Raw genomic sequence first — 12,504 nt, 5'->3', positions numbered from 1 at the left:
CCCTACTTGATAAACTTAGACTGTACTGGATGATTTGTTTCGCAAACTGTCTACTGTCTAATTAAGCTGTGCACATGCGCAGTACTCTATGGCGTGTAAGACCGTTTGCAATTGGACGAGGGAGGATATGTAAACAAAGGCAGTACTCGCTTTCCCAATTACCGATCGTCTCCCTGAGCATCCGTCATCGGTCCACCCTTGTTAAACGGCGTTATAAAGGTGCAGCGGAAGCCCGTTCAGCGACTATTGGCAAATAACGACTCCAGAGAGGTGGATCTTATTGCCACGATTCCCCATCTCGCCGGATATCATATATGCCAAATGGAATATAGAGCCATTATTTAGCTAAACAGATCCCACATTTATCTCCCATTTTTGTGCTATTGTATTTCGATCTGAAGGATGAACCAGTAAGTGACCGAAGCATTCCCACGCAAAAGTTCTAATCGCTTGGCGTCTCCTATTGTAAGTACAACTAATAGGAGAGTTAAATAGCTCGTTGTTAAACCCCTACACGGCATGACGACGATCACAGTGGCAGCAGCAGCGTTTATGCATCGAAATACGATCTAATCCTCGAATGGTTCCAGGATAAGATCATCAAGAAGACGCCAGTGAGGCGCAAAGGCGAATATTGACAGGACTCTGCAGCTGTAGCGAAGCGCTTATGCTGTAATGAAATGTGGTAAAGCAAAAGAAAAGGGTTTTTTATACTGTACCTATTTAATGACACGTTTATCATACTCTCCTCGCTCCCTACGAGCAACAATCGCTTTCGGCTTTGTAAGCAGCGGGTAGTTTATTTGGTTCGGATGGTGCGTGGGTTATGCTAGAAGTACAGACCGGAGATTACCAAGTTGAGCGAATAGTGGTAGAGAATGCATACATAGAAAAGTGCACTGTGCTTATGCGACACCAGTCTAGAAGAATCAATTAATCGATCGTGGATATGTCAGCACATGGACGCGTCTTGAACAATACAATAAAACACGTTTTCTATGTTCAAATTCTCGCTGCAATGGGCTCACTTACTCTCGTCGTTGCGCTCTCTCTCCGGAGTTCCTTGATGACAGCCTACAACGACCGAATTCATATCAAATCACCTTATGAGTAATTCAAATGCTTGGACATTTACCGTGTCAACCAACAATGCTTGTGGTGTTAAACATACAGCTAGTGCTTCGGGATTAACACCAGATTCGCATAAAGATACACAGATGGACAGCATTTCTCGGTCAAGGCCCGTGTTGAGGATTGAGGACATCTCTGCCAGGACTAGCGAGAGACGTTTTCGAATGAACATTAGTCTCGAAGGTGCATAGCCGATGCAAGATGAGATCTTCATCTCCAAGAGTTCAAGTTCCTTACTATCCATAGCCTGTCGTGCCTCCTGCTGTTGACATTGTTGCCTCCGCTGTTGTTCCCTCGTAGAATCTTGCATTTTGAGCACACTTTTGCTTTTTCTTGGTCGGCGTAGAAGCGTAGAAAGATACGGTACATCACGTCTTCCTGTCTCCAAGGGCGTTTATTCTTCACAGTGGCTTTGAAAGGAAGCACCGCTCTTCAAGAACCATCGCCCGCCTCATTCACCTAAACCTCCATCATTCAGACATGCAACAACTGCCACAGGACAAACAAAAGACACAGCTGCAACGGTTCTACCGCCACGAACTCGAGGAGCTCGCTCAAGTAGGTCCCACATTGCTATCTATTCCGGCTATTGCTGAGCTTCAGGGGGGTGAAAAAGCATGGTCTTATCATTGTCGATACGTGGGACGGCCAATTATGATTGTACAAATAGACCAGGGATGCTCTCAGAACAAAGTATCGTCCAGACGAGTACAGCGATTCAGGATCGGACTACAATAGCCTTAGTGATCACGATGGCGGCGACAGCGACAAATATCGGGTTGAAGCCGCAGATATGAGCACCCATATCCCAGCATCCAACGTCGGATACAAGCTCCTGCTCAAGATGGGATGGAAGGCTGGAACAGGGCTCGGACAAAATGCCACAGGTACACCAAGCTATCCACAACAATTGCGAGGATTTAGTTCGTTGAAAACATATAATGGATTCTAGACCGATGCTGTTTCTATGTGTATTTCGTAGGTAGGACGGCACCGATCCCGATCGAGAGAAAGCAGGACGTGCTGGGATTAGGGAAGCAAGAAGTCGATACTTGGTATAATGAATCGAGCACTGCCAAGAGAAAGACCACCGAAGTTGAGCGACAGGCCGAGGAAACCGAAGAGGAGCGGATCAAACGCGAGGTATCTTAAAAAATCAAAAATCTAGCGTGATGTATTTTTTTATAACTTATCCAATGCTCTTTGTTTTTTTTTTTTGCCTGAATTCAGAAACAAGTGGAGCAAAAGCGGGCGATTCAGGCAGAGCTCGAGATGGTCAAGTCGGCGTTCTATTGCGCACTTTGCGATAAACAATACGAACGCATTTCCGATTTCGAAGTTCATCTCAGCTCATACGATCACAACCACAAAAAGGTTCGTTCAAAAATACCTCCTGCTTTATTCCTACAGTTCACTTTGCTTCAACAACTGAAGCCATTTTATAAACCCGTTGAGCTCACCTATGGGCTAATATATAATAGCGCTTCAAAGAGATGAAGGATACTAGTCGCGCAGGAGCAGCGAGCACGACCAGCAAGATCAAAGAAAAGGAGCGACGGAGAGAAGAAAGAGAGCTTGCGAAAATGCAGGAGGCTGCAATGAAGAGAGCGGGCACGATGGGATCAAACAGCCCGCTCGTACAACCAGGCCTGCCAGTGCAGGCACAGAATGCAATGCCTGTAGCAATACCAACCACAACATCATCCGCAGCATCAACTGGATTTCAACCTATCAACCTAAGCGGCTTTCAGCCCGTGTCAGCTCCTGAGAATGCTGGTGGATCCGGGCCGACGACATTGTCAACTGGGACCAGTGGATTTCAGCCTGTGAAAATGGCTGGACTTCAGCCTGTGAAAGTGAGTGGATTCCAGCCTGTGAAAGTGAGCGGACTTCAGCCCGCGGAAGACGGACCGGAGACATCGACATCTGCAGGTGTGAATACAAGCACTGCCGCAGCTGCTGCACCGAGTCCCAGTGGGTTCCAGCCAGTCAAGTTGGGAGGATTCAAGCCCATGAAGATTGGTGGTTTTCAGCTGAAGAAGCCTGGCAACAAATGATATCCAGTTTTGTCACAGTAAAATACAACTTTAATTTCCCAGAAGATTGAAATGGCTACTTCAGACTCGCCCTCCTCTCGCGCTCCCTCTCCTCCCTAAACTCTTCTCGCTCCTTCTGCTGTTCACTACCCTCCCAAAAATATTGCCTCTTTGCCTTCTCCTCTTCCTCAGCCTGCTTCTCATTAATGTGTCCCTCACCGTCATACCCAACCTTGGCTGTCCCGCTGACCTCGGCACTTCCTGCGCGCTCCACAAACTCAGTGGCATGCCTCACTGCCAAGTCCGGTGATTTTTTGTATCCCATCAAGAATCCTTGCAGCTGTGCAATCGAGAAAACTTGGTCAGGAATAGCGTTTGCGAACTGTTTCGCCAACACCCCTGTCTGTTGAGCCGAAAGACTTGCTCCATATTTCAATGAGGAAGGAACGGTCGCATTGCCAGCAATAGTTCCGGATTTTTCTAAGAAACAATCATCCTGCACCAACAACTGCTTCTTGTTCGAGTTGGTTTTTGTTGTTGAGTCTGGCATGTGTGTGGAATGAGGGTAGAACTTGATGAAGAGTTCCTTTGCTTGCGACTGGGTGGCCTTTCCAAACCGTGCTCGTACGTCTACGCGACCAGGACGGATCAGTGCTTCATCCAAGCGCTCCAGGTGGCTACAATGGCGAAAGTAATAAAAAAAAAAAAAAAAAAAAAGCGTTAAATAAAGAACTGCAATGCCTAATTATCCAACAGAAGCATGCGCGGCCCTTACTTAGTAGTCATGCAAAGCATACGACCCTCTTGGGCAGACACGCCATCGACAGAATTGAGCAAACCCGAAAAAGTAATTCCTGTCGCAGCACTCCTGGACTCTCTTTGAACAAATGCAGCATCAACGTCCTCGATAAGCAGCAGACATCGCGAAGGTGTATCCGAGACCAGCTCCGACAGCGTATCATCCGTCAAGTTCTTGCTCGAGAGATTAACCACATAAATGTTCAGGCCTAGTTCCCCTGCCAGAGCGTGAATAAATGATGTCTTTCCCGTTCCTGGTGAACCGTACAAAAGCAACTAATGTGCAGATGGAGTAGAACAATAAATAGTTAGGATAAGCGGAAGTTCTGGACATGCATTCCCTTTATATTGTCATGAAGCAACCTTACACCGCGTCGAAAAGGCAAGCCACGCTCAGAGTACCAGCTTTCGCTTGCAAAAAACTCCTTGGCGTCTTCAACAATATAATTCTTCAGTTTCGGGTCCATAACAATAGTGTCCAGTGGTCTAATAGAAATATAGGAGATATGGTAAATATCGAAATCTTATGTCGCATCTCACTTGAGAATTTACTCATGTACAAAGAACACGAATCAAATACCTCTTGGGCCTTGATTTAGTTCGCCTCCAAGCGCCGTATTGATCAGCCTGGAAGATGACCGTGCGAGACTGGTCCCTGTCGATGAACTTGCGCTGTGCCTCCAAGATCAAGGACTGGATCAGATCGCGGGATCGACCCAGTGTGCTGATAGTGATGTTCTCGACGGCTGCTCCTGAAGTTGCAACCGTTGATCCTGCGGGACGTACGCGCTCCCTGTACATCTGAACAAACGCGGGATTCGTCAATCGTGTGAGCAACATGTTTTCAATGGGATGTCTGATGTTGCGATCCTCGTATCTAGCATACCCAAAGCAAGCGATTTCTGTACCAGAAAAAGTGGAGACCTATTAAGTTGACCAAACGGCAATGTAAGAGATCAACACCTAGACAAAAACACAGCGACGATTGCTCTCCTTCAACAGCATCCCCATACCTGGCGCGGGTAAAAAATATGTGGCGGCAACAATTCCATCCCCGCCCTCGCCGTTGATCTTTTGCGCGCCTCTGGCTATTGTAGTTGATACGGAGAATTGGGTGGCCTTTTTCGAATACGGGTGGTCGCTCAGCCAGTTCTAATCACCAGAATGAAACAAGAAAACTGTCAAAGCTAACGATCGCAAAACCCCCGGTGTGTAATTCCTTGCAAGAAGAAGCTCAAACCAAGAAGAGACATACCAGAATCCAGCTGTAAGATTCATCCCTCGAATCGAATTCGGCAGTGACGACGATTCGCTTCTTAAGATACTCGATCGCATGCGACCCCAGGACTCTGATTCCCGCAAGGATACCTCCGATCAATGCCAATTGGAACCCTCCTGCCGCGAACTGTATTGTCCAAATATAATAAGATGGAAGTATTACCATTAGTACATTCATTATGCGACTGCGCTTTGAATTTTGTGAGAGAAAACGCTACTTGATATACCTGGTTGTCACCAAGACCCATCTTTTCGGTGGCGGTTGAGACCAGCTTGCCGACATCCTGTGCTCCCTCGGGGAGTGAGACAAATCCATGCTGTCCTGTGAATGCCACTGCTCCAACAAGCGCATTCCTGCCCACATTCGCCAAGAAGGGCCGTATTGTGTTGTGAACAACCAAGGGACTCACAGATGCTGCTCGAAAGCCAAGGCTCGCCAAGGAGGCTGGAGCTGAGGCCAGCAGCAGCGGATTAGCGCCTGCGCTGTTCATGCCGACCATGGCTGCTGCAGAAGAAATCCTGCCTAGCTGGAGGTGCGACATGAGAAACCAGGTATTGGCCGTTTCTGTTCGGGTGATTGATTCAGAGGTGAGGAGAGGGGCGAAAGAGAGAGAGAGAAATTCATTTTTTGCTGGGGGAATGCGAGGACTGCTTGTTTCAAAACGCGGGAGGGATTGTTCTCTCTCCATGTGCTGTGCGCCCAAAAGTCGACCAACAATGAGCGGGGTCACTGGTGTCTTTTCAGCTCCCTCATCGAAAACGAGCAAGAACAAGGAAACAAAAGGGAGCCAGCCAAGACGAGCACGCATCAAAAAGCAACTTGGCCACTACCGACACTTTCTTGGCCACACACACTTCTGAACCACCTTCGCACACCAGCACAAATTACCATGACCGACCCCGCCCGACAGCCCATCTCTTACGCCAACGGACTAGAGACCCATGTACAGCTCGACGCACGGCTGGCGCAGGATTCTGCGGGGAAGGCCAACAACACTATCCATGGTACAGTACTGTATCCTGGGCTTGCCCATCTCCATTGCTTTACTATCCGATCACACCCGATCCTCTTCATGAAAGACTAAACAACAGAAGCTGGCGCTTGACACTCTATCAACAGGCATCCCCCCATTCACTGTGCCCCGCGCCGACGGCACATTGGAGGCCAGTCCAGACATCCGAGCGAACGTACCGCACACAGCAACCGTCCGGATGATGCGTCGGCGACAGAACGAGGCCCTCCGGAGTGACCAGGACGGCGACGGCAACTACACCAACCACCAAGGTTACCGTGATGGACAGAACGATAACGACGGGGATGGAAGTGGTGAGAATTTACCAGGAAGGGGAGACCATTCGTCATCGAACCATGGACATCAACACGGACTGTCTGGCAAACTGAAAGCAGGTGTCGCCACCAGAAGACCGTTTCTTCAGAGATTGCGCAAGGCCGCGATGCCGACCTTGTTTGGAGCCCTCATCGGATGGTACTACGATGCAGTAGACGTCTTGGTCTACAGGAATGATCCACGCATTAAAGGGTATGTACACTCTTGCGAACTATCGACCGTACTGGAAGGTATAATGGGGCCCTTGGATGCAAACTCATTCCAGGATGAGTCAATGTCTCACACACTTTTTTCTCTTCGTTTTTTGTTTTTCAAGAACCCTGTTGACATTCTCACTCCTGTGTCTATTGACGATGCTCTCCATCTTCTTCTACCTCGAGTTCATTCGCCCAATCATCCGTGGGAAGCGTACCGAATATGTAAACTGGGAAAAAGAGCTGCTCTATCCTGTCAGGATTGCGACCGCGTCTCTCGTCCTGGGATCGATCGGATCAAACATTGCTCTGTGGCCTGTGTGGCACCTCTCCACAGTATTTGTCCTCACTGTCCTAGCCGTCGCCATCGTCAATGTTCTAGGCATCTTTTTCTAGCCCAATACTTCGCAAATATGAAAAATCCATCCACACATGCATATCAAAATAATAGTCATAATCTTCCTCCTCGACTCCTCCCTTGCATAGTCATCCGCAATAGATAAATTTGGCTTTTTTATTGTCCACAGTTATATGATTCTCCAGTATTTCGTGCGATCCTAGCCGAGTGCATCTAATTCATCTTGGACGCCTCCAGGCGAACTCGCTCCCGCTCAGCTTCTTCACCGCTAGAAAATCACGAATAATATAATTACATAGTTGCATAGTTAATCAACTGCAGTCCTTAAACATTCATGTTGTCCTTCCATAAACGCAGACTTCTGACATACAAGGATCCATTCGAGGCTGAGGATCCAGTCCTATAGCCAGGTGAAGGTCCTCCTGAGGAAGAACTGCGACCCGCCGAGCTCGATCGCTGAGGATTGAGACGTCCTGCCTCCAGATCATCACCATCCTGGTCGCTCTCCTGAGCGTCCTCGTCCTCGTCTTCCTCGCCAATATCAAACATGGCCACCTCGTCGTCTTCCATCTCGTAATCACGACGCTGAGGACGAAGTTTCATGCCTGTCAATCCCATAGACTCGGCTGCACGAACGTTGTTGTGGTCCGCATGCTCGTCATTGTCGTCAAAGTCCTCGGTCTCCAATTGATCGATGCCGTATCTCTATTAAAATCGAATAGGGTCATATCAGCACACCAGTATTCGAAGAGTTTTTTATTGAAGCGCATCCGTCTTTGGAAGGCTTTCGTTACCTTGTTGTTCTCCGTGGGTCGCCAAAGAATGACAATGACAGTAAAGACGACCAGATACAGGATGTTCAGCCAGCCATCGAGTAAGAACCACTTGATGCGCCAATGGGTTGCTGGCCAATCGTCGCTGTCCATGTTCATAAAATTGAGCGTATTGATCACAAAGAAGGCGCACAGAACCGTGAGCGAGAAGACCAACAGGCGCCGGAGACGCGTGTACATCTTCACCTTTTCGGTCTGGCGACGTAGGTTGAGTGTGGCGATGGTCGAGGTCAACGACTGAAGAGTCCAGATGTAGAAGCTGGTCATGGTCAGGGCCAGCGGCACAACCACCATGAGCACAATCATCGCACTCACGTCGTCGACTGGGGACATGGTTCCTGCGGAATAGATGATTCCAAAGAGGAAGTGGGCAAAACTTAAAAAGATGACCTTCTTCATCGTGCTTCCAAGGGTTGGCCTAATTTCCATTTTGGACGAAAAGGCAAGCTGTTAACAAAAGGCACGAATACTTGAATGGTCCTCAAATAGCGTCAATGATCCTGTAGTCTTACTTGACAACTCCGTAGCCCATCGAGACGATCAGCAACATGAACAGCGACAAACTGTTACGACCCGAGTTCAAAATTGAGACAAGCACAAGCAAAGCCATGGCTAGATATGAATCCAAAATAAGAGGTCATCAGAAAAGTACAATAGACGGACAATTGCGGAATTCGATATAGACAGCGCACAGAACTGCTCCACTTACAAGAAGTGCCGGTCTTGTTGTAGTCGTCCCAATAGCCCCAGTTGAATGCCATTTCGACCATCAAGAAAAAGATAACTCCTGAGATGAAATGCTGCACAGTCAGGATCTCTCGCCAATGTCTGGCGCACAGGATCATCCAGCAAATCCCGATTGTCATGTAGGTCAAGGACAATGCGCCATAGAACTACAACACCAAAGAACAATAAAGCAATATGAGGAAAGGTACTTATAAATGGCGTTTGATACATCATGACAATCTCATGTTGCATAGAGTTCTTCCTTACAGGCAACTTCGGAAAGTCAGATCCAGCCAGAGTTCCGTACTTGTTGTTAAATTCGAGGATTCCTGCGTAGTAAGCATCCTCCTGATTCACTTGCACAGGCCATGTCATGACACAGTAGTAGCCAGTCTTTTGAACATGATAGTCAAAAAATTGGATGCCTGCCGTCTTCACGTTTGTGAAGTTAAGTGAGGCTGATTGAACTGTTGATGCGATCGAGGTGTCAATAATTGCCTTGCCAAGGTCCATCTCCGTACAAAATCCAGCATTCAGGGCGATGGTGTCACAGATGTAGACGGGCTGTATTTGTATTTTATCAAACCAATAATTCCCGCAACGGAATAAAAGGCACGAAGTTAATAAACAGCCTTTTATCGATATGAGCATGGAATTGTAGAGATCTAGGCGCATGCAATGACCACAGGCAACAGGATAACCCACACTTACGTCTCCATTTGGGGTATCGGTCTTGCCCACATACTTAGAGTCATTCCATTCGAACACTACCACGACCGCGTTGCCTTTCGAATCCTTGTCCATGACAACTATTTCATTTAAAAGAAACGACTCCAATCAGAGAACAAACCAAATTATCACTTCGGAATTAAATGGAACAGAGCTCTGCGGGGTGAGAGATCGGCAGTTGGACACTTCGCCTCGCCGTCCTTACTTCTGATTCCGCTATCATTAGTACCAGGGCTGGAAGCATACATTCCACCGCATCCTCCTTTACGAACATCGCTGTCCTGCAAAAAAAAAAAAAAAAAAAAAAAAAAAAAGGCGCAGAGAGAATAAAAACGCGTCAGATATTAGTACTAGTGATCCTTTTGGATGCATGCATCCCAAAACAGCAGATTGGTATGGAAACAGGCTGAGCTCAATCTACAAAGACACATACGATGAATGACTTGAATGCCTCGGTATATGATAACTGGAGAAGTGCGCAGAGTACAAATAGCACGCCCAGGAGAGTCCTCCTTGAAGGTGCCATGGCGATGTGTAAAAGAGAGCGCGAAAATTGGTGTGAATTGGTGTGCAGCTGTGGGTCTGAAAAAGGGAAAAAAAAAAAGTCGGTTCCTGGGCTTTCCAAAAAGACGGCGGTGCTGTTATGGATGTGAGGCGAGCCTGCGCTGTGCCGAGGAGGGTGGGTGTCGATGAAAAGGAAAGGTTGGACGAAGAAGGAAATAGATGAACGATGATGGGCTATTACCTTTATATAGGTCTGTACGTAGTCTCATGTTCATGTCACGTATTTTCAGTTCAAAAGAAGCTGTCCTGTAATTTTGTGATCCATCTCTTTCTTTCATTCTTGCACTCTGTACTCCACTGCTTGCTTGTTATTTCCCTCCAGATCTTTTACATCGGCCTTCACCAGAGACTCAAACACCAGAACAACACCCCAACAGCCATGGGTTGCGATGGAGGCTCTATCCCCAAGAGGGATGAACTCGTCAAGCAAAAGCAAAAGCAGGCCAAGGTCGACCAGAACATCCTCAACAGAGTCCAGTGGTTCTCCTGTGCACTCTCAAAGAAACCACTCACTGCCCCCATCGTCTCCTGCGGCCTCGGAAAACTTTACAATAGGGATGCCATACTGGAGTTCCTTCTGGACAGGTCCGCCTATGGTGATGGCGATCTGATTTGTAAGCACATCAGATCGCTCAAGGATGTTGTTACCCTGCAACTCGAACTCAATCCTTCATTCTCTGAGAGCAACTCGCCCAGTCTGACGAACCATGATCAGGAACCAATTGCACGCTATATCTGTCCGATCACTATGAAGGAGATGAATGGAAAGCACCGCTTTGTCTACCTGGATACCTGCGGATGCGTCATGTCTGAGCAGGCGTTAAAGGAGGTTCCCTCAAAGACTTGTATCAAGGTACATTTGCTTTATTATTCCAGTTTGTATCATATTCATCAAGTTATCGCTGAAACTAACTCGGCCATTCTCTCGCTTCGATGTTATTAGTGCGCTAAGCCCTTCGAGTCCTTCGACGTCATTGTACTGAATCCAAGGCCCGATGAGCTGGAAGCAATGGAAAAGGCACTATTGGAAAAGCATGCAAGGATCATGACGGAAAAGAAGGAGAAGAGAAAGGCCAAAGCCAGCAAGAAGGAGGTCGAGAAGATGAACAGTGCTGACTCCACTCTACTCAATAATACATCTTCCAGCAAACGAAAATTGGATGAGGCGACTGAAGCACCAAAGCACAAGAAACAACACGTCGCGGAAAAGCCCCCTTCTGCTCAACCAATTCAATCCGTGACGCATTCGCTGACTGCTGCAGTTGCAGCCAAAGTCGCAGAACAAATGGCTGTCAATGCCACTCGTCAAAAATCATCGGCACTCCAGTCTCTTTACAGCCGCGGAAGGACCTCGAAGGAGAATTTTATGAACCGTTGAAACCGGCCTCTTTTCTGTCATGTATATTACCTCTATATGTCAATAAACCATTGCCAATCATAACGATACGGACATGATACTTGGGTAACTCCCTAATCGAGGCTCTTGTCGACAACCTGGTTGCTAGTCTTATTCAAGAACCTCCTGTAGGAAATCTATTGTGCGCTTGCCGAAGATAAAGGCGTCTTCGAGCGTAAGATGCATGCCCTCCCCCCCCCCCCCCCCCCCATGAAGCAGACACCATGCTAACACAGAAAAGGCATTAGTTAAGCCATAGGCTCGATTTTCAGACTGGATAGAATTACATGGACCCTTGCGGGAATTGACTTGCATGCTCAGCATGGCAAATTAGTTTCCGGATGGGCTGTCAAATAGGTTATCCCGTCGATCAAAGGGACAATCTATTTGACAAACCCCCCTAGTTTAACAGTCCCATTTTGCATGCTATTTGGCAACCCGGGCTGTCAAATAGCTGATTTTTATTCATGAATTGTTCCTTGGCAACCCATGTGCGTTGCCCAATAGCGCGTCGCGTTTTCATGGGCCTAGCGACGCATCCTCGTGTTCTGATGTGTATAGATGGATAGTCCTCAGGTGCGCCAAGATCCGGTATGTGCCTTATGTGTTGGGACGGAGTGTAGAGGTGCAGCTCCAGCTGTGTGGATGAGAAGTGCCAGACTATATCAGCGTGTATAGTGTATGATTCCAAGCAAGCATAACTTATTGAACTAATCTACATAGCAAGTCTTTAAAAGGCTATGGAGAATATTACAAATGTGCTTTCAGGCTTCCGGAACCATGTATCCAATATTCATGTGAGTTTGTGAAATGAATAAAAGAAAAAAAAAATCCCCCTCTTAGGCGCAGCACTTTGGGCGTCATAGAGCACTCAGTTCATTTGAAATGCTGTCCTATTCAACAAGGAATCTTCATGAGGAAGGGATCATGCAGACATGAAGCTGGGTTATGCACTGCTTAGCACAGCTGCCAATTCATAAATTCATAAGAATATGGACTTTAATCCTTGCTGTTTTTGGGCCCCCACTACCCTCACTCCTACAATATCACTGTTCATGATCACACTCGGCCTCTTAATGGTCTTGCTGGTCTTGGTCCGCCACCTTACCTAT

General features: G+C 47.4%; 7 protein-coding genes across 7 annotated transcripts; 3 read left to right on the top strand and 4 right to left on the bottom strand.

Moving 5' to 3' along the window:
* Window positions 1–905: 905 nt before the first annotated feature.
* Window positions 906–1,441, bottom strand: BC939DRAFT_508332 (mitotic-spindle organizing protein 1; the record flags this gene model as incomplete). The annotated part of the gene is made up of 4 exons (XM_051560985.1): window positions 906–920; window positions 1,033–1,074; window positions 1,172–1,275; window positions 1,369–1,441. 4 exons carry the CDS (start codon window positions 1,439–1,441, stop codon window positions 906–908), a joined length of 234 nt encoding a protein of 77 aa, XP_051406468.1.
* Window positions 1,442–1,467: 26 nt separating this feature from the next.
* On the top strand, window positions 1,468–2,745 carry BC939DRAFT_45125 (uncharacterized protein). The gene is made up of 5 exons (XM_051555639.1): window positions 1,468–1,689; window positions 1,802–2,018; window positions 2,114–2,274; window positions 2,362–2,505; window positions 2,623–2,745. Exons 1-5 carry the CDS (start codon window positions 1,612–1,614, stop codon window positions 2,626–2,628), a joined length of 606 nt encoding a protein of 201 aa, XP_051406467.1. The 5' UTR covers window positions 1,468–1,611; the 3' UTR covers window positions 2,629–2,745.
* A 498-nt stretch (window positions 2,746–3,243) lies between these two features.
* Window positions 3,244–4,766, bottom strand: BC939DRAFT_403870 (P-loop containing nucleoside triphosphate hydrolase protein; the record flags this gene model as incomplete). The annotated part of the gene is made up of 4 exons (XM_051552771.1): window positions 3,244–3,844; window positions 3,943–4,241; window positions 4,334–4,451; window positions 4,546–4,766. The coding sequence occupies 4 exons, from the start codon at window positions 4,764–4,766 to the stop codon at window positions 3,244–3,246; spliced, it is 1,239 nt and encodes a 412-aa protein (XP_051406466.1).
* A 394-nt stretch (window positions 4,767–5,160) lies between these two features.
* On the bottom strand, window positions 5,161–6,253 carry BC939DRAFT_44949 (uncharacterized protein). Its single transcript, XM_051555389.1, has 2 exons — window positions 5,471–6,253; window positions 5,161–5,370 (listed from the first exon to the last, which is right to left on the bottom strand). The coding sequence occupies exons 1-2, from the start codon at window positions 6,050–6,052 to the stop codon at window positions 5,200–5,202; spliced, it is 753 nt and encodes a 250-aa protein (XP_051406465.1). The 5' UTR covers window positions 6,053–6,253; the 3' UTR covers window positions 5,161–5,199.
* On the top strand, window positions 5,866–7,288 carry BC939DRAFT_469195 (uncharacterized protein). The gene is made up of 3 exons (XM_051557996.1): window positions 5,866–6,248; window positions 6,364–6,784; window positions 6,909–7,288. Exons 1-3 carry the CDS (start codon window positions 6,134–6,136, stop codon window positions 7,180–7,182), a joined length of 810 nt encoding a protein of 269 aa, XP_051406464.1. The 5' UTR covers window positions 5,866–6,133; the 3' UTR covers window positions 7,183–7,288.
* Window positions 7,289–10,153, bottom strand: BC939DRAFT_469194 (lung seven transmembrane receptor-domain-containing protein). The gene is made up of 9 exons (XM_051557995.1): window positions 9,866–10,153; window positions 9,638–9,713; window positions 9,415–9,512; window positions 8,971–9,267; window positions 8,687–8,870; window positions 8,490–8,589; window positions 7,939–8,395; window positions 7,515–7,849; window positions 7,289–7,412 (listed from the first exon to the last, which is right to left on the bottom strand). The coding sequence occupies exons 1-9, from the start codon at window positions 9,956–9,958 to the stop codon at window positions 7,358–7,360; spliced, it is 1,695 nt and encodes a 564-aa protein (XP_051406463.1). The 5' UTR covers window positions 9,959–10,153; the 3' UTR covers window positions 7,289–7,357.
* A 108-nt stretch (window positions 10,154–10,261) lies between these two features.
* On the top strand, window positions 10,262–11,544 carry BC939DRAFT_469192 (Rtf2 RING-finger-domain-containing protein). The gene is made up of 2 exons (XM_051557994.1): window positions 10,262–10,849; window positions 10,940–11,544. Exons 1-2 carry the CDS (start codon window positions 10,376–10,378, stop codon window positions 11,372–11,374), a joined length of 909 nt encoding a protein of 302 aa, XP_051406462.1. The 5' UTR covers window positions 10,262–10,375; the 3' UTR covers window positions 11,375–11,544.
* Window positions 11,545–12,504: the final 960 nt, after the last annotated feature.

The sequence above is a fragment of the Gamsiella multidivaricata genome, assembly GCF_025024155.1.
Source record: "Gamsiella multidivaricata strain RSA 2152 chromosome Unknown BC939scaffold_127, whole genome shotgun sequence".
Lineage (NCBI taxonomy): Eukaryota > Fungi > Mortierellomycota > Mortierellomycetes > Mortierellales > Mortierellaceae > Gamsiella > Gamsiella multidivaricata.
Note: the sequence above shows the minus strand (reverse complement) of the source record. Positions and strands in the feature narration are given on the sequence as shown.

Coding starts and splice junctions, on each gene's coding strand:
- BC939DRAFT_45125 (XM_051555639.1), top strand. CDS start 1,612: ATGCAACAACTGCCACAGGACAAACAAAAGACACAGCTGCAACGGTTC. Junction 1,690..1,801: donor AACTCGAGGAGCTCGCTCAA/GTAGGTCCCACA, acceptor TTGTACAAATAG/ACCAGGGATGCTCTCAGAAC. Junction 2,275..2,361: donor AGGAGCGGATCAAACGCGAG/GTATCTTAAAAA, acceptor GCCTGAATTCAG/AAACAAGTGGAGCAAAAGCG.
- BC939DRAFT_469192 (XM_051557994.1), top strand. CDS start 10,376: ATGGGTTGCGATGGAGGCTCTATCCCCAAGAGGGATGAACTCGTCAAG. Junction 10,850..10,939: donor CCTCAAAGACTTGTATCAAG/GTACATTTGCTT, acceptor CGATGTTATTAG/TGCGCTAAGCCCTTCGAGTC.
- BC939DRAFT_469194 (XM_051557995.1), bottom strand. CDS start 9,958: ATGGCACCTTCAAGGAGGACTCTCCTGGGCGTGCTATTTGTACTCTGC. Junction 9,714..9,865: donor AGGCATTCAAGTCATTCATC/GTATGTGTCTTT, acceptor TTTTTTTTGCAG/GACAGCGATGTTCGTAAAGG. Junction 8,590..8,686: donor CAACAAGACCGGCACTTCTT/GTAAGTGGAGCA, acceptor ATTCATATCTAG/CCATGGCTTTGCTTGTGCTT.
- BC939DRAFT_44949 (XM_051555389.1), bottom strand. CDS start 6,052: ATGCGTGCTCGTCTTGGCTGGCTCCCTTTTGTTTCCTTGTTCTTGCTC. Junction 5,371..5,470: donor TGGGTCTTGGTGACAACCAG/GTATATCAAGTA, acceptor TGGACAATACAG/TTCGCGGCAGGAGGGTTCCA.
- BC939DRAFT_469195 (XM_051557996.1), top strand. CDS start 6,134: ATGACCGACCCCGCCCGACAGCCCATCTCTTACGCCAACGGACTAGAG. Junction 6,249..6,363: donor GGCCAACAACACTATCCATG/GTACAGTACTGT, acceptor CTCTATCAACAG/GCATCCCCCCATTCACTGTG. Junction 6,785..6,908: donor AATGATCCACGCATTAAAGG/GTATGTACACTC, acceptor TTGTTTTTCAAG/AACCCTGTTGACATTCTCAC.